A 26,864-nucleotide genomic window follows, 5' to 3' on the forward strand; every position below is an offset into this window, starting at 1 on the left:
GTGGCGGCTTCAGCGACTGCACGGCGCTTGCTCCGGCGCCCTTTTGCTGCCCTGAATGACTCTCAGCGGTGGCGGCAAACCAACGGATTCCAGGAACTGACTCTCTGCGGTGGCGGCAGGTAAGTAGTGTATGCCTATCAGGCCTCAAAAATCTACTCCCTCTTTCACAATGGTTGGCAAGTCAAATTTGATCAGATCAGATTGAGCAATAAAGATGCCTTTAAATCTTGTTTTATCTTGACACATTTGCTGTCTGTTCAAGGAAAAAGGTCAAATGTCAGTTTGCCTCTTTACTAATTGCTGCTTGGAAAATTGAGTTTATTTTTCTTTTCTCTTATTACAGTTAGAGGTTTTTGTCAAGTGAGCTGTCTGATAATCATTGTGAAACAGAAGGATGTAGGATGGCAGTTTTTTTTTTCTAAAACAACATTTGAATAGCTTGTAGATGAATAGCACAAATATTGCAAAATCTATCAGTAGTTATTAAAGCACATTTTTTTAAACAGATTTAAATAGGAGCAAAACAAATCAAAACACTTTTCTTGGTGATGTGCAAATGACACAAGTTTACAGAAACTTGATTTCCAAATAATACTATTTGTACACTATATAGTTTTATCATTAAAACCACATGTCAGTGGGAAATGTAATGTCCGTTTTAATGTAAAATCTGCTGATTGTAAATTACAGTGTGCCACCACTTCATACTTTACTTATGTATTCATTAAAAGAGATAGGTTTTAAATATGCCTTGAGAAAAATGCCTGCTCCTGCCCTGATGACAATACTGTCAAGTCGGGGGTCATGTGTATCCTATTTGTGGCTTAATTTGTATTATATATGGAGCAAACTTTTAGTCAATTAAATCAAACAAAAGAGTTTTTTATACTGCAGACATGCTGAACTTGCATACTTGACGGTGCGCAATCAGTTGCGATAATGAAGAAAATGGTGGCTCAGTCAATTAAAATATTTGCATCCTATCACATCATTTGAAACCAGCTTATGGGTCAGAAGCATTACAATTAGGTTGATAAATTATTTATCTTTTATTTATTTAGATCAGGCATCTCCAATGAGTAGCTCAAGAGCAACTAGTAGCTCTCCAGCTTCATGTAAGTATCTTCTATGTGCAGCCCAGCCAACTAAATTAGACACTATTAGTTGCATGAATTAAGATATGTATTCCAAAATTGAAACGTGTATATTTAAGATGAAAATGTGTGTATTTTCTGAGCTTATAAGATGATTTTTGGAGAAAAAGGATTGAATTTTCAATTTATATTTACATTTCAAGTTGATAAAAAACCTTTATGACAACCCTGTCTGATGGCACTGAGGTCATCACAGCTGGCCCTCATTCATAGGGTGTCAACTAACATAATGTTGTCTATTCAGTGCTAATAATATTAGTATCTTGGCAAGTGCATTATTGACTATGAGTAGCTCTTGTTATAGAAAAGGTTGGAGGCCCCTGCTCTGGACCTTCAAGTCTAGTAAAGTTTAAATGATGTCTTGAGGCTTGCCTATGATTATATCAGCATGTATTTTCACAGTGCTTGAGGTATTAATCTATAGAGCAAGTTAGTTCCTGCTGTTCCTTTTAAGGCTTGGAAAGCTGGGTGGCTACCGCTAGGCAGTAGCTCTGTAAGGACTAACGTGGAACAGCGCAGAGCTCATATGGATGCGGATGTAATGTAGATGATAAAATGCAGTTCTCATTGAGCTTCTTTACTCCTGCAGGTGGGCGGAATGTGAAGGCTCGAAGCAGGCTGCAGAAGATGATGAAGAGCTCGACTCTGGCCAGCTGCTCCCCAAAACACACCCGATGACCTGTAAGAGATAGAAAAAAAAACTGTGATCAGACACCGTTGTGAGCCAATGTAGTACACCAAAGGAGACATATCTGTAATTGAAGAGCCATACCTGACATTGGGGTGTATGAGTGTTGTCAAGCAGCACTACAGACTGCAAGGTAAGTGTCATGCACACGTAGCAAAACATTAGGGCTGAGGTAATAGAAGTTCCATGTATATCAATTCTTTAGTGCAGCATGGGTTGGAACGCACAAAATTAGCGGCTTTGCTGTGCCTTTGCCGACACCCAGGGGCATTACAATAGAAGGACAGATGGGCCTTTTTGCCCCAGGCCTAAGCCTTTAGGGGCTCCTCTCCTGTTACAACACATTAGTAATTAATAAAACAAAAGGCCTGAATTGCTCTTTCTTAAAGTAGCTGAGGTGGGAACGCCACTAGGTGGCACAAAATGCTGTTCCAACTCTTCCTAATTTCGAGCGGCTTCGTGGATCAGAAGTCTAAGAGAGGACCCGCAAAAGGTCAGACATGAGAACACAGTAAAGAATATGGGGCCAGATGTATCAAAGGATTTTATCCATTCTGTGTCTATGGGAAAAGGTGTTTGTACATATGGCCCTAAACCCCTCACAGCTCCTCTAAAAAAAGAAGATAGCCCGCCAGACAGACATCAGACTGCCTGTATCCTCCCAGACCATGCACTGGTAGGCAGAGGTTACAGGGCAGCGTAGATGATGGTTGTTGTCATTTAACACTGATGTGCCAGGTTACTGGGTTTGATTGTACAGCAGTTGGACTGGTTATGTTGTCATTTTATACTCCTAACTCCACAACACAACCTGCAGCAAGCAATCAAGGCTTACTGCACCTGGCGGTTGTAGGTCCGGAACTGAGATACAATATTGTACAGTAAGTAGACACACACAATAAAATCGAGTCCCAGTTACATAAATCAAAATGAGTCTTCACTTGCAGTAGGAGATGGGGAAGAAATTACAATAAGATGCTTAAAACAGAAGTAGAAAGTTCACACACCCTACGGGCCCTTTGGTGCCACCCAAACGCTACTGGAGCACTTCCAAAGTTTTATTGCCAGAGTCTAAGGGCAGACATTGGCAGCCTTAGGCTTACTTCAAGTCTCTTTATTATGTTATGGGTTATATTTCTCACATTCTGGACACCGATGTATAGGTACTAGAAAGAGGTTCCAATGAATCTCAAAGAGCTAAGCTATGTTTTCCCTTTTTCCTACTTTCTCTGCAGCTCTTGCTTTGGTAAAGACAGCTGAGTGGATCTAAAACAAAAAGTACTATCCATACATCTTCCAGGATCCCAAAACTACTAAAAAGGAGGGGGAATGGGTTACTGGTCTTAAAACAATTGGTCACTTGTACTGGGCTGTTGGGCTCTCCTGTCTAAACCTTGCCACCACTCAGAAATAAAAGAGGCCTTTATCTCAATACTGGCTGGTCACATTCAGAATTTTTAACATCACGAGGAAGGGGCCCCTGAAAGAGTAAAGTTATCTATTTAGCCATGTATTGTATTGTAATTGCATTTATATAGCGCTTACTACCCCTGACGAGGCGTTGAAGCACTTTTTCGGCGAGTAGCACGCTACTCCGGGACCCATAGAGGATTAGTGTTGAATTAGTATAGTGAAACATGCAAGTACATTTTAAGTGGTAGATAGGTTAGTCAGTTATTTGGATTTGGAATGATAGCAGAAGGATAGAGGAGGACAAAGGTTTGTATTTATATAGCGCCTGTTGACGCACGCTATTCAGGAAGCCTACAAAGGATTAGTGGTGAATTAATATGGTGAAATATGAAGTAATTTCAGTGGTGGATATTAGTCAGTTACTTGGAGTGAGAAGGATAGCGGAGGGATAAAAGAGAAAGAAAGATTTGCATTCATATAGCACTTGTTACCCCTGATGGGTTTTGAATCGCTTTTCTGGCGAGTAGCACGCCATTCCGGAACCCATAAAGGATTACTGTTGAAAATTAGTATAGTAAAAAAATATGAAGTTTTTTGACTAGTGGATATGTTATTCAGTTATTTGGGTAGTATATTAGTATAGTTTAATATGGAATTCGAGAAGTGAACATGTTAGTCTGTTAATTTCGATTGAAAAGGATAGTGGAGGCATAAAAGAGTGAAAGATTTTTTTTTTTGTAGGTCTTAGCAATAGGGGGAGGCTTTTGGATGAGTAAAAAGGAGTTTTGGAGAGGAGGACTCAGAAGAAAGAGTTTAGAAAGGTTTGTTTTAGGGGATCGGTATAGTAAAAGAGGTGTCAGATGATGTAAGGAGGGGTAGAGTAGTAGAGAGTCTAGAAAGGTATTATTTTGGCAATCATAGTAGTGGTATGGGGTTTGGGATAAATGAGAGAGTGGATATAGAAGATATATTGATAGATGTATAGGATGAGAGATAGGGTAGTGCATTGGAAGGAGTAGTAGAAGAAGTTTGGGATGAGTCAGAAGGTTGGGCTAGAAGATATATTGAGCGAAGTATAGGCTGAGAAATAGGGTAGTGCATAGGAAATGCTAAAATAGAAGAAAGTGATAAATATATAGATCCATAATTACATTGAAAGTATATAGATACATAAAGGAGGTAAGTATATGTAGAGTAAAGATATTGATAGAACCACAGGATGAGAAATAGGGTAGTGCATTGGATATGCTTTTTCAGGAGAAAAGTAACAGACACACAGATCCAAGTACATGGAAGGTACATAGATGCACAATGGAAGTATGTACATGTAGACCAAAGATGATTTTTATTTATTTATAATTATTTTTTCTCTCAACAACATAATTATTGTACATGTTTATACAAAGTAATACACAAAGATAGGTACATATCTATAGTGGAAAAAAATGCTTGTATACAGAGGGATATGCTGTAAATTTCTGTTTGCCTATGGGGCTTATGTGGGGAAGAGCCAAATCTTGAGAGTAGTTTTCTGAAGATAAGGTGGCTGTCGGTGGACCTTATGCTGGGGGGTAAAGAGTTCCATAGTTTGGCTGCTTGAACAGAGAAGGATGTGCCACCCATGGTTTTTTCTTGTATGGTGGGATTTTGAGACGAGATGCTCCTTTAGAGCGGAGGTTCCTTTGTTGAATGTGTTTGGTGATTTTATTCCTGGTGAAGAGCGGTCCCATTCCATGTATTGCGTTGTGGGTGATACAAAGCAGCTTGAACGTGGATCTTCTGGCAACCGGTAACCAATGCAGGGCTTTCAAGGCAGGGGAGATGTGGTCTCGCGGTTTGATATGCAAGAGTAGTCCGGCAGCCGAGTTCTGAATCCGTTGTAGTCTTTTCATGGTCGTTAAAGGTGATCCGTGGTAGAGGCTATTGGCGTAATCGAGTTTGGACAGAACAAGGGAGATGGTAGCTTGGACCTTGTGTGGAAATCCCAAATGAGGGAAAATTTGTCGCAGCGTTTTTATAGTAGTAAAGTTTGATCTTGCTAATTTATCCACTTGGGCATTCATTGACAGCTTGGAGTCCATGGTCATTCCGAGGTTTCTTATTCCTTCGATACTTTAGGCAGTGATCCCAGTTCATCAGGCAATGTGGCAAGCGGGTTGTAATGTTTCCAATCGCCACACGTGAGTATTTCAGTTTTTGAAGCATTCAATTTGAGATGTCTCCAGGTCATCCACTGATCCACAGCTCTGAGACAGCTGAAAATTGGTGATTTTCCAATGTCTTTGGGGCATTCCAGTTGAAGGAGTATTTGCGTGTCATCTGCATAGTTATAGCACGTGAGGTGAAATTTATTGATCAGTACTGGTAATGACTTCATTGATCAAAATGCAAAACCACAACAGCTAGGCTACAGTACAACATATAACCAACTTGGGTGTCAGCTGTGGGAAATTAAGGCCCAGACCGAAGATTTGCCACCTTCAAATACCAGCTGCATGACCAATCAAAGCAAACGGAGCAAGGGGATGGGTTTCCTCATGCGTTTTCTGCATAGAACAGGGCTAAGGGAACAAAGTTGGCCATTGCCACATAGATTGGTATGTTACCAGCCTAACAGCCCAAGTGGATTCAAGGTGTTGCTCAGTAGATTAAGAATGCATCCTCCAGAGATAGCCAAACCATGGTCTAGTTGTTTTGCTAATATCTCTGAGATCAGTGTGTGTTTTAACCAAGCCTCTGATGCATATATTATAGGGACTTCTGTAAGTCAGGGCATCTCTGATTGGCCTTGACCGTAATACAAGTAACACCCCGCTCCAGCTGGGCTCACTGTGATAGGGAACGGAAAAAAAAGTACAGGCGGAATCTGTCATCTCCGCATGAGGGTACTTTTATGGTCCTTTACTGTTCACAAACAGATTTCCAGGCTTCCATCTTTGGATATCATGGGAATATTTACAAGAGTTCTAGTCCCACTATGTGAAGCTCTCTGTAGCGGAAGTGCCCGCTTTCGGGGAATGGGACCTCTCTTTGCAAATATCTTTTCTTTTACTGAGTGTGGAAAACATTTTACCCTGTGGAGAGAACCCTTCCTGTACAGCCCCATGAAATCAGTTGGAATGCATCTCTGACTATTTCCAAGGTAGAACGGGAACAGAGATGAGTTTTGGAATAAGCACACAATTAAGAAGTAAGCTGATCTCCTAATCTACCAAGTGTTCCGGCCTCTAAATCTGCTATAAGATGTGTTATCCTGGGTTCTCATGTAACGCAACTGGTGCTGTGTAAAGCCCTCTGATACCCGATACCTTTGGGTCAAGTTAGTGCAATATAAAAACTCTGTAAAAAAAAAAAATGTAATCCTTCTGCGTTGATGGATTTTGGTCTTAGATCCACTTTGTGATGTTGTATGAGACTATTTGTACCGATAGCACACAAATAGCACAATTTATTCTGTATTGTGCACTTCATATGTACTCTTAACATAGATATAAATCTCTACTAAAGCAGCTAAGGTGGCAGGTTTGAATGTATGACAATCATGCTGTCCAATGGGTCTCATTTGCATAAAGAGGTTTTAGGTCGCGTTTGGGGAACCATCTAAAAATTCGGTTGCACCCTCTGAACTGTGCATCCCTCCCAAACTGCAAATCAGGAGAGTATTCCTTGGTAAAAAAGTCATCACACTAGTTCTAACAACAGCATATTCACCATTTTGTTATTGCAGAAAATGTAGGGAGTATGGCCACAGCACAAACTATTCAAAGAATGAGCCTGTGGCGTTCAAACTCCCATTCTCACTCTGAACTCAAAGTTGCCCATACTGTTTTTTCAGTTGCACCCTTGCCTCTATCTTAGGTGTGCTAAAGTACCTCCCTCCCGTGCCCTTATTACGAGCGACCTGGTTAGTTGCTATATGTACAGTAACTCCTGTTACAGCACACATCGCAGTTATGAGTTTTGCAATAAAGATTGGCAGGCAAAATCTGCTGATATTTATTGGAGGAAAAATGCCCGGAATTTACTGGAGCATGCACCAAACTCCGTGTGTCCGATTTTATTCAGTGCAATAAATAGGACACATTAATGAATGCCATAGTGTGTGAAATAAATATCTATATCTACTAATCATTAATGCAGCCTTTCAGACCAGAGAAGTGTGGAAGGATTACCTGTAGAGAACGGTAAGAATGCCTCCCTGTTCACAAAGTTGCCTTCTTTGTCTAGGAAGTGGCCAGGGTTGAATTGGTTCGGGGTCTCCCAGTGTTCAGGATCAAACAGCGCTGACGATAGATTTAGTAAAATTATTGTACCCTGCAACAAAAAAAACACATGTGATATCTCATGATTTCTTTCTGTTCTAAAAATGCTACTGGATGGCAATATAGTTTGAAAAAATTCAGAAAATCAAATGAAGAGCAATTCACATAAGCCATAACAAACAAATGATATTACTACTCATGAAAGAGAAACTACTACTACAGAGCACTTTAGGACAAAGCTTACCTATCCCAATCCAACAGATATCTGAAAATACAGGTTCAAAACACTCCTGAGAGCATCTGTACCAAGCATGAGTCAACTCAGAGAGAAAGCCTTCCTAAACAGCTTGGGCCTGGTTTTCACAAAGGTTAACTTATACTTTGGTATAAATTTCCGATTTTTTTGCGATTCACAAACTAATTTTACCAGTAGTACCTTTACAACTGCCTATCTTTGTATGTGCGTAAATATACTACTACGAAAATTCCTTTGTGAATTGCAAAAATGTATAAATTTACTCTTACACTTAGAGGTCGATTATGATGCCGTTCGGAAGGGCTCCCAATTCGATTCGGGTTTGCTGTATCCGTTTCGGAACCCTTGCGCTGTTAATTCCCTGCCTATGCGGGAGAATTAATTAGTGGGCGGAGTTCTGAAGGCTCCCAGCCGTTATGAGCACACGCCCACTGTGTTTTATGATGGCCAGGAGCCATCAAGAGTACCGCAGCACCACGCCCAACCCTTCCCCCCCTCGCACCACGGCGGAATTCGCGCTGCGGCGACGGGTTAACCGCTTCGCCGCGGTGGACATTCAGCCACGGTGCGGATAAAAACTACGCGTGCGCAGTTCGGATGTCCAGCGGCCGTCCTCTGCACACGGCCACAGTGACGTCGGACGGCCGTCCGACACATGGAAAAGGTTAACAAGTAAGCTCATCCAGTACTGTGGAATGCTAACCTATCACAACTCTGCCAATAGTTTGGTCAACATATTTTTTTTTAAATATGCCCTAAAGACTCTTGGCATCCACTTCTGCAAAACATTTTTCCCAGTAGAAGATATGAAGAAGACAAATGCAGTGTGCATCTTAGCTCCATTAGTACCCAGATAATTTTGTCAAAAATGTGTGCTGTTGGCGCTATATGCCTATCAAGTATCCAACTCTGACATATTTATCTCAACAAAAATAATTGCCATAACCCTGTCTTCCTATAAACGGCCACAAAGTAGTGGAAATATAGGTCTGTACCTTTTTTATGTGGAATCCTTGCAGTGTTATGTCCTTTGTACATGCCCTGGGAATCCCAACTGGTACAATATCACAGTAGCGTTGGATCTCATGGATCACGGCATTCGTGTAGGGCACCTTTTTCCGATCTTCGTATTGAACGACCTGTGACTCCCCAAGAACAGCATCCAGTTCCTTCTGGACTTTATCTATTGAGAAACATTATGCTTTTCATAAAATGTTCTAGCTGTCAGGTATGATGAAAGACATTCAAATACCATTTAGGTAAGATGTATATTGGCATTTGGACACTGTTTTCTGTTAATGTGGGCTGTGGTTGTAATGACTGCGTTGTAATGACATGCGTTGTAGTGTCATGCGTTGTAATGGTTGAGTTGTAATGGCATGCGATGTAATGGATGTTGCGTTGTAAAAGTTTCGTTGTATTGGTAGTGCGTTGTAAAAGTTGCGCTGTAAAGGTTGTTTCCCATATAAATCATAACAGGCACAATATCCCACAAGTCTAAAAACCTTAGACCCTCACCACCTAAGTAAACATTACACTAGGGTCGTAACTCACACGGGGAAGTATAATCTCCCTAACACAAACCTAAACAGGTAAAACATCCTCCTATGCATCAACCATATCTAGAGGTATCAAAACAGGGTGCGCAAAACATACTATACACAATACATTTCCTAACACCCAAAGCATTAGCACATAAATCACAAAGCACATAAATCACATTAGGGCCTGCGCCCTATAAATGTAACAACCCCCCCGGCCAACTGGCCATCTCAATTAAGGGGGGGGCTCAAACGCCCTATGTCCAGAGAGTCAGGGCTGGTGCCTAAGCAGCAAAAGTCAAGGTTGCGCCACTGAGCCAAGACCTAAACGTTGCAGCTGCCTACTACTTGCTGGGCAGCTGAGAACAATGAACTGGGGCCTAAACGCTGCAGCTGGCAGTAAGTGCTGCGCAGCTGTGGAGGCCAAGGTAGGGGCGAAGGGAGTGAGTCTCACTCCTGGCTTCACCAAGAACACATGTCCCCTGAAAGGAAAACCTAAAGGGTGCAGCTGCCCACTACTTGCTGGGCATCTGGGAAAGTCACAACTGTGACATGGGCCCTCACTGGCCCTCCGGAATAACAATGTGCCAAAACGTGGGAGCCCTCTAGGCTGTAGGACAATACTGCACATAATGGTAGAGCCCTCTACCTCTGGGATCAACTACACCCATTGGAGCCCTCTGGCTCCTAAAATAATCCTGCCCCCAAATATTGGTGCTTTAAAATAACTGGGCCCCCTAGGAGCCCCTCTGGCGCTGGAGGAAATGGGGCCGAAAATGGGGGAGCCCCTCGGGCTCTCGAAGCCACCTAAGCCCCTACGGTGGAGCCATTCAGGCTCGGGCAACATTTGGAGCCATCTGGCTCTTTGAAATCAAGAGGCCCCATTGTTGGAGCAGCCCTCTGCCAAGTGGGGCTGCTCTGCGGGAGGCACCGGTGCCTCAATCTGGCGCCCCCCTCCCTCCAGGTAGCTCTACTCACCGGCTGTTCTCCGGAGGCGGCGGGGGACGCTGTCCTTTGCTCTCGGTCGGCCGGGGCTCTCCTTCGCTCATGGGAGCCTGGCGGGGCTCTCCATACTCCAGTGACCAGCAATGCAAATGGGCTCTGGACGCCACGGCTGGCGCCTGCAGGGCTCTCCCTCTTTACGGGAGCCCCGCCTTACTTCTGCGCCATTCTTCACCCGGTCCCTCGTCTCGGGACCGGGGCTTGAGTTATGGAGCCTACGCGGCTCCGGGCTCACTCCTCCTCCGGGGCTCCCCCTTGCTCATGGGAGCCCCGTAACTCTCCTGCTGCTTCTGGTGGCGGGCGTGGGACTTCCATTGGAAACCAGAAGTCTCCCCCCCCGCAGTCAGGCACCGTAGAGCCTGACTTCCTGTTTTTGCTGCGGTGCCGTCATCTCTTTTTTTGGGGCAATAACGAGGGGTAGGCTCCCTCGGTGTGAAAACAAAAAGTAGAAGCGGGGTGGGCACCCGCAAAGGCTCCCAGAACCGGGGTGGCACCCGTAATATAATTAAAACCAGGTAACGGCCAGACTCGGGGCGGGCACCCGGAATTCAACAATCCAATGCAAGCACAATGCAGGGTAGGCTCTTGCCAACAAAACATCGCAAAAAGCGGGGTGGGCACCCGCGCTGCACCGACAAATGCAGCAATGAGGGGCAGGCTCCCCCAACCCCGGCGCAAGCAAAAACAACGCTTCCCAGGCGCTAGGGGGGTACAGAGACCACTAAGCCCCCCAGGAATGGCCCCTAAATAAAGAAAAGGGTCCCAGCAGTCCTGGGCATCAGGAGGGGCAATGCAGGGCCCAGGGGCAGCCTCCATGGCGGTCCCTCCTGGGCCCCACTAGCAGCAAACCCCCTTCCTGTTAGGATCCAAGCAAGAACTCCAGGTATCCAGGCATCCAGGGGCAGGGCCCAGGAGCCAGCACACAGGGCCCTCCAGCAGGGAGGCAGACCCCATGGCGGTCCTTCCTGGGCCCCACCAGTAGCACGCCCCTGGTAGATTCAAGTATCAAAGCCAAGAACATTTTCATGTGGTCACAGCCTTATACACCAAATCCTTTGTTGTCAAAGGTGCAGGCAAGGGGCGAACCAGATACAACAGGTTCTTGAGCACTTTGTTTTGCTCAGCCCCTCTGCCTATTCACAGGATGGGTCGGGGACATCAGACACACCACAGGGGGTGGAGCCAGCATTGTGGAGGGAAGGGCCAGCCCTATTCAGGTCCCAGGTGCACCCCTCCCTCCCATCAACATGCAGATCTCTCCATTCACCACCGGGGCAGACCCATCCTGACTCCTGGAGCCAGGCACACCAGCCAGCTCCAGCCATTCGCAAGCCAGACAGTCAATTCATATTCACTGCACAGACATGCCAACTTCTAGAAGTGGCACTTCCACACTAGACACAATAAATCCACGCACATCATTGTGTAGCATTTAATCACACAAGTCCGCACATACCAAATTCGACCCTGTACTCCCCGCACATCAGGAACTACCATGGCCACACATATCCCCCATGTATTCCTATGGGAGGGCAGGCCAATCTCACACACGCACTCAGAGAGCGCACGCACTTTACACTGGGACACAGTGTCAAACTGCGCAAAGACCAGAAAACACTATAATTATGTAATATTAAAAGGCAAAAAGTTCAGGGGTGAACCTGCCAGAAGGGCCAAGTCCAACACGAGGCCTCTCCATTTGTGGTTCCTTGGGCCAGATAACACTTCTGGCCTCTTATATTTCACATTCTTCAGCACTAACCACCAACAATTTTGATCTTCTTATCCAGGTAACACAATACCCGAGAACTCAACTTCAATGGTGATTAGTTCCTGCTAATCTGGGGATGGGAGTTTCTCTTCCCCCACACCACCTAATGGTGCCAGCAGGAAGGACGGGGAGGCAGTTCTGGATTTAGACTCAACATAGGGAGTTTACAAGATTTGCAAAAGAGTCCATTCTTCCTTCTAAGGTTTTGGTACAAGAGCCATTATTTATGTTTCTACCTCCCTCCCTCCCTTCTTAAATTGGGAGTGTTTGTGTATGCTTGGTATTAGTAGGAACCGTGAAGGTCTAATTCCCTTTTATTAGATAGAGGGGAGGGTCATTTTCTTGTTTTTTTCTTCTTAGAGCTGCTTGATAGGAGTGACTGAAGTGAGTATTCTCCCATACATGCCAACATTTTAGAAGAGGAAAGTGGGAGATTCACAGAAAATAATTGGGAGACCGTATTTCTCCAATCGACTTCTGTTGGGTCTATTGTCATGAATGGGACATACAAGTGTGCTGCTGTAGGATCGGATGTTAGAAATGCAAATATAAATTGTTTCCCTTGTCTGTCAGGAGCAAAGAGAAAGCTCCTTGGCAGGCAGACAGAGTGTGACAAAAGAGACAGGTTACTGGCAGTGCACAGTAAGAGTCACACAAGACAAGTCCCTGTCGCCAGAAGCCTGCAGAGGAATCGGGTTTTTGGATGTAGCACTCGCAAGGCGGGAGACTAGGCTTGAAATCGGGAGGGTTGGCATGTATGATTCTCCTCAAAAATGCATAGAGTAAGTAATGGGATGTGGAGTAAGAAATCATAGTAATGAAGATTATTAGTAAGTATTCTAGGCAATCCCCACCACCCGCATAGAGCTCCACCACTAATGTGTAGAAACAACTCAGTAAAACCAAAGGTGATGATGGACGGAGTGTTGAACAATGCAAGCACTCACCCCCAGTCAACTGATCTGGCTTTAATCCATCATCGTTCTTTAGCACACTCCGTCACCCCAGTTCAGACATGGCCATATGCAAATCAGTCTGACCCTGTGCCTCATGGGAACAATCCAGCCCGAACTGCCAAGTCATGTCTTCCCTGGACCGGAAACAAGCATCCTGGGACCGGTTTCTGGCTAATCAGCCGTCATCAGCCAGGCTAGCTTGAATCCAGTGGCAAAGTGAGCAAGGGACCCACGTCTGGGCATACCCTGCCAACTTAGGTCAAACAAAGCAAAACCAAAGGGGATGATGGACGGAGTGTTGAACAATGCAAGCACTCACCCCCAGTCAACTGATCTGGGCTTAATCCATCATCGTTCTTTAGCTCACTCCGCCACACCAGTTCAGATATGGCCATATGCAAATCAGTCTGACCCTGTGCCTCATGGGAACAGTCCAACCCGAACTGCCAAGCTATGTCTTCCCTGGACCGGAAACAAGCATCCTGGGACCGGTTTCTGGCTCATCAGCCATCATCAGCCAGGCTAGCTTGAATCCAGTGGCAAAGTGAGCAGAGAGCTGCAGAGACGCAACTAGATACTGCTGGCTTAAAAATGGAATGAAAAGAGGACTGAAAGATGCATTTCAGTCTCATTGAGACATGAACACCATTTTCTTAAAATCTGTGCCTCACTTGTAGCTTGAAAGACAGTTAGCTTTGCAAATGTACACATTCAAAACATAAACCTCCAAAAAGCCCTGGGTTGATCTTAAATGTGAAGGGCAATTCTGACATGCATTCGCTGCTGCAAAAAGCTAGCCCTAAAAGCGAACTGTTCAAGGGGGCTGACTTTAGCTGAAAGCAAAAATAAAGTGAGTAGTGCATAAAAAGGAAGCAAGGAATATGATAGCACCTAGCAGCAGGTGGGCCCTGGAGAATCATAACAAAATAAAAACCCTACCTAGGAAAAATAAGTAGACACGTGCCTCTTAAAAGAGCGATCTGTTGGCTTTGCCAGTGCTTGTTCGTTTTTGTCATAGATTTGTGAACAGCAGTATTATCACTGTGGTAGTGATGTCTTCTATTTGTATCCCTAGGGGCTGTTTGATGGCGAGCCCTTGAGTTTCACTCTTAGCGGATGCCCCAAAAGCAGCACTTTAGGTGGTCTAGTAGTCAGAGGATTATGCGCAGGCACCTCATTGCTGCGGTGGTGTCTGACAATCGCAACTCTTTTCCTAAATCTCACCAGGGCACTGATAAACTTAGAATCATTGGTGAAGTGTCGTCATCCACGCTGGGTTGCCATGGGAAATGATACAAGTGGCCTTTCTAGAGTTCATGATTGTGGGCTTAATTTACGTGTGGGGTGTGTTGTATGTGGTGTCTGTTTCAGCGGAGGAGCATTTCTGTTTTCTGGGGTGACTGAATCTCAAGCAACCAGAAGATGTCTTCAATGCCAATCATAATTTGAATGCAACAGTGGCCGAAGCAGGTTAGGGCGGGGTGTGGCGGGCGGGAGGGGAGGGGGCGTTGACAGACGACGGGATAGGTAAAATTAAATAAATCACTAAATCTTATTCTGTCGTCTGTCGCCATGCCTCACCGCCCCACTGGCCTACCTGCACCGGCCGCTGCTGTTTGAATGTCGTTAATGCAAAGTTGTGGGCAGCCACTAAATTAAGGGTGAGAGAGTTAGTGATTATGTGGGGATGCGGTTGAGAAGTGGTTTACATTGTGTTGGCTCGAGTGCTGTCTCATGCAGGGGTAGGGAGGATTCAATCTGGAGACGGGGACAGTTGCTGGGGTGTTTGGTCTATTGAAGTGATATTAAAGTACTTTGCAGGCATGTCACCTGGCAGATAACCATTAGAGTGGTACCTGTAGTTATTCATGTGTATATAGAATTTGGATAATCATGGGATAATGGTCTCTCTCTCCCTCTTTCTTTGCAGCTTGCACCCTACTACCTACTCAGGGCTCGAAAAATCCATTTGCAGCTTGCACCCTGCTACCTACTCAGGGCTCGAAAAATCCACTTGCCCACTCACTATGGCGAGCCAGATTTAATTAGGATGAGCTATTTGTAGGGCCTACTCGCCCTTTCTGGCGAGTAGGAAGACAAACTGACTTTTGACCTCTGTCTCTAAAAGCGTAGCAAATGTGTTAAGATAACAAGGTTTAAAGGCATCTTTATTGCTCACAAAGTGAATGAGCAATAAAGATGCATTTACATCTTGTTATCTTGTCACATTTGCTATGCTTTCAGAGACAGAGGTCAAGCACATTACAGTTAGGTCGAATAGATTTTTCAAGTTACTAGACCTGCAGGTCTAGTAATATTGTTATGATATTACGAGCCCTGGGGGCGTGGCTAGGGCGTCGATGGTGAAGGCGGCGTGAGCGGCTAGCTCCGGGCCTGATCCTGCCAATTATCCTGCAATTCGACCTGTGGTGGAGCTGTTTCCACGGACACGGATGTCGGAACACCCAGGGAACATGCCGGCCGGCTGTGGTGCCCTTTGAGGGTCCTGAAGTGCTGCGGCGGCGAAGAAATCGGCCGATAATCCCGGGGGAGGTACAGCAAAATGGCGGCGGTGACCAGCGGCTGGAGACGAGACGCGGTGCCCTGAGAGGCGTCGGGTGCTCGCGCGTCCGCGACACGGCTGAGGAAGGTGAACGCCGCGTGATCGGCGATATATGCTGTGAGGGACCCACCACTAGCTACTGGGGCGATACTCGAGCCCGGAGCGAGAGACCAGCTGCCTCATCCGAGGCATCCAACATGGCGCCAGGAAGATGGGTCGATCGGAGAGCGCCGAAACAATGATGAGGTGAGGCGCAGGCTCCCGGGAGCACTGAGGGTACCAGGCCGGCGGGCAGCGAACAAGAACTTTCCTTGCGGGACGAGGTGGGGGCTCCCATACTGTGCGACCCCTGTGGAACGGCGGTGAAGGGGCGGGCGACCTCTGAGTGCTGCTGTACTGGCTGAGCGACCGTGCGGCCTGGCATCTAGGTCGCGGCCGGGAAAACTGACGAATGCCCTGCGGACTGGCCCTGGGGAGCTGTGGCTGGCGACTGAAGGGTCTTTGGATCGGGGTGAGTGTAGCGGCGCAGGCCCGGGATCAATGCAGTGGAGCTGAGGGCAGGCCTGGGGAGCCTCGGGCCGGGGACGGAGAGCACAAGCCCAGCGGAACACAGAGCTGGAAACCTTGATAACGCGACCCCCCACTCCAAGAGCTGGGAAAATAAAGCACATACCTGGCAATAGCAGGAAAGGGGAGGACTATTAGAATTGCTATGTCTATTGTGGGGATTGGGCACCAGTGGACCCCGAAACTATTCATAACCCTCTGCTCACGAGTCGGGATATATGAGACAGACCGTGAATGAGGCACGACCAGCCGCGGATTAATAGCAGCGGCGCTGATGACGAGTGGTGAGGTAGCTGAGGGCCTGAACAGCAGAGGGTGATGTGATAAACGTGTCGTACGTTGCTCGTACCTGTAGCTGACGGGGCACCCGGCAGGGGCACTAAGCTATAGACACGTCTTCTGGAGCGTGGTGGTCCTACCTGGAGAGGGCAGGCGCACTGTGAGATCAGGAGGAGCCCCTCCCACCACGGTGGCCCACGCTATCGCCGACGGCAGTATAGCTGAATGAGTGGTTCCCTGGTAGCAGGGCGGTGAAAAACCTAATCAGTCAAGATGAAGCCCAAAGGCAAAACGGAGGGGTCCACGGAACAAGACGGTGCCAGAGGTGGCAGTGAAGACGCAGAGGGCACGCCATCAGAGAAGAGGTTAACTGAGCGCCTTGACAAAATCCTGGAAGCTATTGCAGCAACGATGGATTCCCTGCACCAAGACATTACACAAGTGGCTACGGGGCTGGGGCTCCTGCAGGCGGACCACTCGAAACTAGTAGACAGGGTCAAGGACACCGAATCGGTCATACAAGATTTGAAGCCGGCGGCGGTAACGGTGGAACGTAAACTGGAGGACGCGCTACAGCGCCTGGCAACTCTGGAAAGAAGGGCGGAGGATTCTGAAAGTCGCAATCGACGTAACAACGTACGGGTAGTGGGCCTGCCCGAGAAAATAGAGGGAACGGACATGATAACATACCTGGAGAACTGGTTCAAGACGCGGGTTGCCCCGGAAGGTTTATCCTCTTTCTTCACCCTGGAAAGGGCGCACAGGGTTCCGGCCACACCACCCCTGCTGGGTCGCCCTCCTCGACCCGTGGTGGCCAGGGTCCTCCACTATAAGGATAGGGATCTGCTGATCCAGAATGCACGCTCCAATGGGCCTTTTAAGGTAGAGAACAGTACTGTCACAATCTTCCCGGACTATACCCAAGACATACAACGACGAAGGGCCTCATACTTGGCGGTCAAAAAAGAGCTTAGGGACGAACGAATCCAGTACTCGTTACTATTTCCTGCAAAGTTGAGGGTGATCGTGGATGGTGCCACACAGTTCTTCCTAACGCCTGATGATGCTTGGACATGGCTCGAATCTTATAGAGCGGGCATGGATCGCAGGGGCAAAGGGAATGGCGAACAACCCAAACAGCTGCGAATGCGTCAATCGCAACGTATCCGCAAGAGAGACAGAGCCAGGAAAGCGTCACAGCTCACGCAATTAGCGGCAGACAAACAAGGTGCTCTGATGGCTACGGCAGCAATCACTGGGTCACAAACCGAGAACTCAACAAGGGGCACAGACTCTGAAGAGGACAAACGGCACTCGGGCCCCGAGTTCTCGGACACAGATAGCACCAGAGGCCCGGAGGTAACGCCCAGGACAGCCGACGATCTATGAGTCTCGCCAAGTCCTGGGAGGGTGGATACTTAAGGTCGGGACGGGGGCCGCTGGGACAGTTGGTGATAATTGCGAACACTATGGCTGCATCTTATTGTTGTGGGGATTGATGGGCCGGGAGCTGTGACGCGAGCCGTCACCTATCGGGCCTACACCACCTTCCCATAGCCCTTAAGGCGGCCTGTGGTGGTCACTACAGGATAGGAGTGTGTGATTTGTTGTGGGAGTTTGGATGAGGACTGATAATGTGTTATTGGGTCCTGTTCTGGGGGGGAGGTTACTGGGAATTGTTCAAAGAGTTATGGGTTTAAGGTTCAAGGGTCCTGGTGTGGGCTGGCGATGTTGGGGGAAGGAGAGTCCAAGGTGCTTTTACAATGGGGACGTTACCTGAACTGAAATGTATAACATGGAACGTACGTGGATTGCATACTATGTCCAGACGCCACAAGGTGCATGCATATCTGGTGAGACGAGGAATTCAAATAGCGCTACTTCAGGAGACTCATCTCACTAAGCAGGAATGTACCGCATTGCAGAGGCGATGGCGGGGCCAGGTGTTTGGCACGACCTACTCAGCATTTGCCAGAGGGGTCATGGTATGGGTGAGGGCGGGGACTCCTTTTCAGGTTACGGCTACTGTCATAGACCCGGAGGGTAGATATGTGGCGATGGAAGGGAGATTGTATGGAAGGGAAGTGGTGCTCTGCAGTATCTATGTCCCGAACACAGACCAACCCCGGTTCTTAAATACATTATCAGGGACTCTGACACATTCTTTAGCTGGTACTGTGATAATAGGAGGAGATTTTAATTTGATTACTTATGTAGTCTTAGACAGGTCACACCCACCACTGGTTGACTCCCTAGTCCGTAGAATAGTGAGGCTGAGAACGAGTTGGCAAGACAAGTGGGGGCTAACCGACATACGGAGGGGACACCATCCCGGAGATAGGGATTATTCTTTCTTTTCCGCACTCCACGAGCTACATGTCAGAATTGATACGATCCTCTGTAGCCATGCGTTGGCGCCCCTGGCGACGCGGTCTGAGTACTTGGCCAGGACTATATCCGATCACAATCCTCAAGTGGTAGCCTTCCAATGGCAGCGAGCACGTACCGCAATACCCACATGGCGATTGCGCCCGGACACCCTGGAAGATCTAGTCTTTAGCTCAAAAATTCAGGAAGGTATTGAAGGCTACTTCGAAGTGAATGAGGGAACAGCGTCTACAAGGGGAATAGAAGGGGACGCTTTCAAAGTAGTGGTGAGAGGGTTGTGCATTAGCAATCACTCAGGTGAGAGAAAGGTAGTATTGGCTGATGTGGCGAAGGCAGAGGCGGCGCTGCGGGAGGTAGAGAAACAAAGACCAGAACAGAGGGGACTACAGGAACAGCTGCTGAAGGCCAAAGAACTTGTGGTGACAGAGACGGAAAGACTGCGGAGCTTTGATCACAGACAATATATAGTAAAGGTCCATGCGGAGGGAGACAAGGTGGGAACGCTTCTGGCAAGACTAGCAACACCGGTGGCAGGGAGGTGCCCGATTTTGAACATGCGAACAGATCGGGGACATGGTATACTCCCAGACCGAGACCCTCTCATGCTTCTTGAGCTATTACACGATACTGTATCGCAGTCACCTAGAGGCTGGGATGCCGGCCATAGAGGACTACCTAGTGGGGACTCAGCTGCCGCAGTTAGATGAAGAGGATGCTAAGGAACTGGGACAGGAGATTCGGTTGGCAGAGGTCAGAGGGGCTATCAAGCAGATGGCTAAGAATAAGACTCCAGGAGTGGATGGGCTCCCTATAGAATTTTATGTAAAGTACGTGGATATCCTAGCGCCCCGCTTAGTGGAGGTGTATAATGAGGTGGCGGAACAGGGCCACCTGCCTTAATCTATGAGGGAAGCACTGGTAGTCCCCCTGTTGAAATCCGGAAGGGAGAGTAGCGATGTGACGTCTTACAGGCCGTTGTCAATGTTGACAGTAGACTATAAAATTTTGAGCAAAATATTAGCCACGAGGCTGCTTCCCCACATGATTACTCTAATTCATACGGACCAAGCAGGCTTTATTCCAACTAGGAATACCTCGGTTAATATCCGCCGCCTCATACGTGTGTTGGAGAGTGACCTAGAGGTAGACATGCGGCCGGCTGTATTATCAGTGGACATAGAGAAGGCATTTGATAGCCTGGAATAGGAGTACCAGGACAGGGTGCTAGAGAGGTTCGGGCTAGGGGAACGGTTTAGGAGATGGACGAAGATCTTGTACTCCTTGGCAGCAGCTAGGGTGAGATTGGGTAATGTCGTATCCTCGCAGTATCCGGTCCAGAGAGGCACAAGGCATGGATGTTCGCTCTCGCCCCTGCTGTTTGCACTGGCAATTAAGCCTCTGGCGACTCGGGCTAGGATGGGGAGGGCATATAATGGCCTTCTATGTGGCGGGATTCCGCACCACATTTCCTTATACGCAGATGATCTGCTCCTGTTCCTGGAAGACACAACAGTAGCGTTACAGGGGGCGGTGACCCTACTCACGGACTTTGGGGCGCTTTCGGGCCTCAGAGTTAACTGGAATAAAACATGTGTTTTCCCTCTGAAGGCGGACATGCAGCAACCATCGTTGCCATCTGGTCTGTTATGGGAGCGATCATGCTTTACATATTTGGGAGTTCGGATATATCATGGTGCAGAAAATATGCTGGAGGGGAATGTGGGGCGTTGTATAAGGGCTCTGAGAGGTTGTATAACGTTCTGGGCTACCCTTCCCCTGTCGGTGGTGGGGAGAGTGGCACTATTGAAAATGGTGGCCCTGCCTCGCTTACTCTACTACTTCCGTACGCTCCCATTGTGGATACCCCAAAGTTCTTTGGCGAATTGCGCACGCTCACAATTGATTTCATATGGGGTCACGGGAGGAGACGAGTGGCGCTGGATACGTTGCTGAGACCAAAATTGGACGGAGGATTGACTGTTCCTAATTTCGAACTTTATTATTTAGCAGCGCAGCTACAGGTTCTTACACAGAATGTTGCAAATGAGTTCAGGGGCCCAGATCTGACCCGTGGGGCGGGAATCCAGAGGCATGTTCTTTCCTACATTGTTATGCAGCAAAAACTAGAGCTACGGGATTTAACACTAGAGGAAAAAACCCTGAGGTTGTGCTGGAATAGAAGCCAGCGGAAGGCAGGTGCAACTCACCCATATGCTCCTGAAATCCCTCTGGGCATGTTGACGGCCTTGCCACACGGAGGTAATTGGTCGCAGCTGTTGGACTGGGAAGAACTGGGGCTCCAAGTAATTGGGGACCTCTATGCTGAGGGTGAATTGCTCCCCTTCCGAGCCGTGCAGGTTCAATTTGGCCTTCCGGATGGGAGCTTTCTCTTGCATATGGCTGTCACGACGGCGATAAAGAAGCATTGGAAATCCGGGCAAACGGAACCAAAGACCACGATGGCCTGCCAATACGTGGTGATGGCGGCGGGCACTTTTAAAGCGGTCACCTGTTTACAATCTCGAATGTTACATGAGGGATTGGGACCACTTACAGCTCTCAAGCAGAAGTGGGAGGAGAGTGTGGGGAAGCCCATCCCGGACGTGACTTGGGGTCATATTTTGAAGAGGACCTGGAAGGGGAGCAGGAATGCTCGCTTCCAGCAAGTGCACTTTTTTGTGCTGCACAGAGCTTACCTTACTCCAGGGAAAATCAAGAAATATTTCCAGGTGCAGGATGCAGCATGCCCTAGGTGTTTGGTGCCTGATGTAGAACTGGAACACATGTTGTGGAACTGTCCTAAACTGGGGCTCTATTGGTCCGAAGTGGGGGAGCTATTGAACAAGGCTACGGACAGGCAGATAGATTACGACATGGCAACTTGTCTGTTGCTCTGGTTTCCTCATACAAAAAGGACTAAGATCACTAGTAAATTTATTGACCTAGGCCTTATGTTAGCCCAGAGGGAGATAACCTGGCACTGGAAATCGGAAGAGGGCCCGTCTAGTAGTAGATGGGTGAATGAAATGTGTAAATGGGCCCGCAGCGAAGGTACTATTAGACTTAGGCAGGCAGCCCGCACAGCTAATGAGAGGAGTCTAGAGATGGCAAGAGCGTGGGAAGCCCTAGCACGAACGTTCAAAAATAATTTAGAAAATGAAGAGGACTAAATAGGAAGGGCTGTGGAGGGAAGTTCCATGGAATACACTGAATAATATATAAAGTTCCTACAGGTCCCTTCCGTTTGCAAATTGTTACTCATGAGCTAGGCCCACACCAGTTGAGGTTCAGTGGGGGGGGTGGGGTAGGTGGACGGGGACTCCCATTTTGTTGTAAAGGGAATCTAACGTAGGAGGGCTGCTTGAGTTGCTGGTTGAGTAATGTACTTGATCCTCCCCCCAAAGAGGATGTGAGAAAGTGATTGGTGCTCCCATAGGGTGATTAGCTCGAGGGGCAAGATGGTTAGTGTCGGGGACTCAGGCAATAACAATGGTACACGTTAGAATTTCCTGTTTGAGCTTACGGGCAGATTGTCCGGTGGAATTAGGGGAGGGGGTAATAAAGTAAAAAGCAGATGCTAGATCTTCTGGATGGTTGAAGGTCATTGTTCCCTTATGCTATTACCAGGCTCGAGCATTCTCTAACTGACGCCGCCCGGCCTCCGGGATGTGGGCTCACCGGCTGTGTGGGGATTGCTTACCGATTTATGGGTGGCATTTGGGAATGGCCGGAAAATCGGAATGAGCAAATGTATGTTTTCTTTTCTAAATCTGCAATAAAAAAAATAATAATAATAAAAAATGATATTACGAGCCCTGTTAATAGAACATTTAGAACAAACTGTTTCCCTTGAACTTCTGGGAACTCTCTGTATAAACAGGACAGTTACCTCTTCTACTGTACAGAGCATTGGGCTCTGGCTCAACACGCCATACTGATGAGCTAAACAATGCCTATAAATTTAAATTTGTTGAACTTAATAGAAAGAGAACAGCCTAACTTTTAAGCACAGTGAAAAACTCGCTGTAGCATACATGTCCGATTACTACCCAGTTCAAGCAATTTCTTTTTTAGTTGGACAGGTCTATGAGAGAACTATTTTGACACTATGCAGATCATCTTTGCAGTCAATAAAGTCCATGCCAATGAAACAATACTAAACAACTTACACACTTTTCAAACTCTGACAAACTGTGACAGCAACTGCCGAAATGCACAAGGCAACAAAATAAAAATTCCAATGTATTTAAAATGAAAGTGAGCTCATAATTGAAGCAGCAATAAATATCTTCTTAGAACAGTAAATAGAAATGGCATTTAATCACACAGAACTAATACAACTTTAACTGTGTACAGAAAAAAGGCGGGCAAAGCAGACTGAGAAGAGTGACTGGTACATGAAACCGTAGACGGGACTATAGGAGGTAATTGGAATTAAAAATTTTCATTAAACTTATTTGTTTATTACTTAATTAATTTATTTCTTTTTCTCTCCCTCTTTTCTCTTCCTACTCTTCCGTACCTTTATATGGAATTCTACAACAAATTAAGTATTTTATTTTAAAATTACTTTAATGTCATCTTTAACCTTTTGTTATGTACTTTCAGAAGTACCAATAGAAATGTGCATGCATAGTAGCTATATTACAAGTAACACGATTCAGCACCTCACCCTGGATCTCTGGACGGTTCGCCATGTGCAACAATGCCCATCTCAAGGTAGTGGTGGTGGACTCGCTTCCTCCCAGAAAGAGATCTATCACAACTTGCTTAAGGTTCTCTTCATCATAAGTAGACATGGGATCTTTTTTCGTCTGATGATGAAATTTGTGAAAGGAAAGTTAGAACTGGAAGGTGCTGGGAAAGCGGTGCAGTGTTAAAATTACTAAGCTTTATTAATGCTAAATCACTCTTATCATTATGTAAATCTGCATTAGTCAAATATGCATCCCTCTAGTAATAGTTTAGCATTGTTGGCACCAGTGCATAATTTCCCAAACAGCAACATGTTGTAGTCTTACTGAAAAAGGCAGTGGTACTCATGAAGAAGATTCTATTTGTGTTGGAGATATGTCCCATGAATCGGTTCATACAATTCCTGTGGAAGTAAGTGCCACCAAATAGCCAGGTAATGTAAAGATCTTCATCTGGAGAAGAGGGTGCAGTTTGTATAGAGCTGTGGGGAAATTCATATCATTTCCTTTTGCGAAATTATGTGAAATTACTAGAAGATTGCGTGTAAATATGCAAACTGCATCTTCGGCACCTCGGATAAAAAAAATAGCATGAATGGAATTTGGAGTTGCACAAGCATGTGGCCATTTTGTTTGCCTCCTGCATGCTCTCATGAGGCCCCATACATCTTCATCCACACCATTCTGGTCCACCTCCCTCCTCTGCCCTAAATTAACTAATACTTGTTTAAAGTCTGTATTGATAACCTCACTACAACATCTGAATAACATCATTGATGACAACACTGTGTATGGTGGGAGCGGGAGTTATAGTTACTTTAGGGCACAAGTTATAGGACCACATGAACAATGCATTTTTGTGTTTGCAAATGGGCAGAATCCCCCTTTTGTGAACACAAAAGACTTTTTGAAATGTACAGATCCCTATTTATGATTCATAATCTATTTCTGAATCGCAAGTTGGGTTTGCGATTCGGTATTAGGAGGAAGGCTTATTAAGGACATCACTTCCTAATACCAAATCGCAGTGGTATGTAAGAATGTTTTGCAACCTGGGGGTGGGGGCGTGGCCAAGCAACATGGCCGACAGGACATGAACCTCCTAAGCTCCCGTCCGTAGGCCCATAATACCAGCATAATCCTGCAGCCACATCCTAAATTCAACAGAAAAAGAGTGTTGCTGAACCGTACTGGCACCCTGCCAACACAGAGCTACCTCAGGGAGTCTGCCACGAAGTGCGAGGCTGTCCCTGACAACGCGACCTGGGCCATATCAAGGTGCCGCGGCTTGGGCCTGAGAGGGCATGGCCCAGGTCGGTCGCCTGTTACAGAATCAGCCGGAGTGGTGGGCGGAGCTGCCTGGGTTGCACCGAAGATCCATGGGGTATTGTGCCCCCTTTCTTTCCTCCTCTTGGAGGAGACTGCGAGCCGGGCGAAATCTCGGGCCGCTACATGTTGGACGGGGACCGGGATCAGCAAGGTAAGAGGACTGCCAGGAAGCGTTGCCGGACATCAGAGGAGACGCATGGGGAGCCATGTGGATTGCCCTTGTGGCCTGCTCTTGGTTCGGGAGGACCCTCAGAGCTCGAAGGGAAGTACCGCAATTCAATATAGGCCTGGGGGCCGGGCCGCATACTAGTGACAGAGATGATGCTGTTCCCTTGCTGGGAGCAGCAGAGAGGCAGGGGCTGCCTTGGTTGCAAATAGAACAGAAGCACAGAGGCCAATGAAAACGGCAGGGCAGCTGAACTTGCCTCATCCCCTGGCCTGCAGTGGCTTGCGATGTGAAAGAAGGCAGCAGCACCGATCGGGCATATGTAATAGGTGCATCAGGTGACACATATACCTGGATCCCTGAGCCATCTTTGGGTGTGGCGAGGGTGGTAATAAGGTAGACTTTGCCTCAAATAAGGGTAGTCACGCCCGGAGCATTGTGGCCGTGCTGAATCACAGTCCTTCCCTAGCTGGAAAGACTGGGTTACATTGTGCGGGTGGAACCCCAGGAGTCCCGTGCATTAGGGGTGCTGTGCCAACTTGAACTGGGGCAACAACAAAAGAAATTGAGGACGGAGTAAGAGAAGAATCCTTGTGGTGGAGGGGCTCCCCCTGTTCAGATGTGGCCATTGAAGTCGGAGGGCAGAACATCAGAAGAGCTCAAGCTGGGATCTGAGACTCCTCGATCCAACTCAGGGGCAGCCTTAGGCATGTGCAAGCTGTGCACCTGCACAGGGCCACCAAACCCCAGGGGCCACCACTCCAATATATATCCTTAATATAATAACCCTCTGAGGATGGATACATATTTGCATGGTGGCCCCTGGCAGGGATTTGGTGCCACTGGCTCTGTTACTCTTCCAAACACCCTGACCCCCCCTCTTCACTGGCCTCCGCGCTCCAGCCCACCCGGACCCCCTCTTCCGGGGCCCCCTACCTACGCTCCCTGCCCAGGGCCGCCATGAGCCTAGAGCCGCCCCTGTCCAACTGCTGGACATTGATTGGGGATTCTCCTGATTAGCCAGACCGCAAGAGGGGACACGCATTGGGATACTCACATGGCGGTCAGCATAGGTAAGGACGAGGTGGCGAAGGCAGCAGGGTCCAACACAATAACCCAGTATACAGTGCTTGATTTGTAAAATATTAAGTGCCAGGGCTCTGACCAGGGCGCCACTGCAGCTTGCAGCACCCATCGCCCTTGTCATTGCTGCCAAAACTACTACTAACCATCTCTCTCGCATGTAGCTAAAGGAATGGCTGGGGAGGCAGGTATTAGCAATTTTTCATGTATATTGTTTTCCTAAACAACTGCTATACTGCTCATCTCTAAAGCACATATGCAGCGCCACCTTGTGGTGTTGACAATTAGGTGCCCGTGCTGAGCACCTGAAACCAATTAAGTGCCCGTACTCAAGCAATAGAAAACACCTGCTCAAATTAAGCACTGCCAGTATACAAAACCGAGACATCCCCCTCAGCACCTGACTAGACAAACTGGGTGAGCAGGGGCAGAAGATAAAGATGAAGACCCTGAGCCAACCTGTGCGGATCTGTTGGCTGCCATACAAGGATCCAGGAAGGCCTTGGAAGATCGCATCGAGACCATCTCGTTAGATGTGAGCTTGCTTTGTGCGGACCTGCAAAGGTGGCAGACAGGGTCACGAAAACTGAGGCAGAAATTGTAGAGCTGCGGGGTGACGTAACAACACTTATTATTATTATTATTTATTGCATTTATAAAGCGCATCTATCACCTAAAAAAGGCATCCTGGCGCTGGCAGACTCATAACAGCAAAGGCGGCCGGTGGCAGACTAAAAATTTCGGGAAGAGTA

At 47.2% G+C, this 26,864-nt stretch overlaps 1 protein-coding gene across 1 annotated transcript in view; it reads right to left on the minus strand.

The window, feature by feature from the left end:
* Positions 1-301: 301 nt before the first annotated feature.
* Positions 302-26,864, minus strand: part of LOC144791189 (cytochrome P450 2J6-like) — a 175,707-nt gene continuing 149,144 nt past the window's right edge. The window contains exons 6-9 of the mRNA XM_078665833.1: positions 23,513-23,654; positions 8,769-8,956; positions 7,428-7,569; positions 302-1,833 (exon numbers count right to left, since the gene is read on the minus strand). Coding sequence (XP_078521959.1) covers positions 1,655-1,833; positions 7,428-7,569; positions 8,769-8,956; positions 23,513-23,654 — 651 coding nt within the window. The 3' untranslated portion in view covers positions 302-1,654. The remainder of the gene's footprint in view (positions 1,834-7,427; positions 7,570-8,768; positions 8,957-23,512; positions 23,655-26,864) is intronic.

This window comes from Lissotriton helveticus, chromosome 11, assembly GCF_964261635.1.
Source record: "Lissotriton helveticus chromosome 11, aLisHel1.1, whole genome shotgun sequence".
NCBI lineage: Eukaryota > Metazoa > Chordata > Amphibia > Caudata > Salamandridae > Lissotriton > Lissotriton helveticus.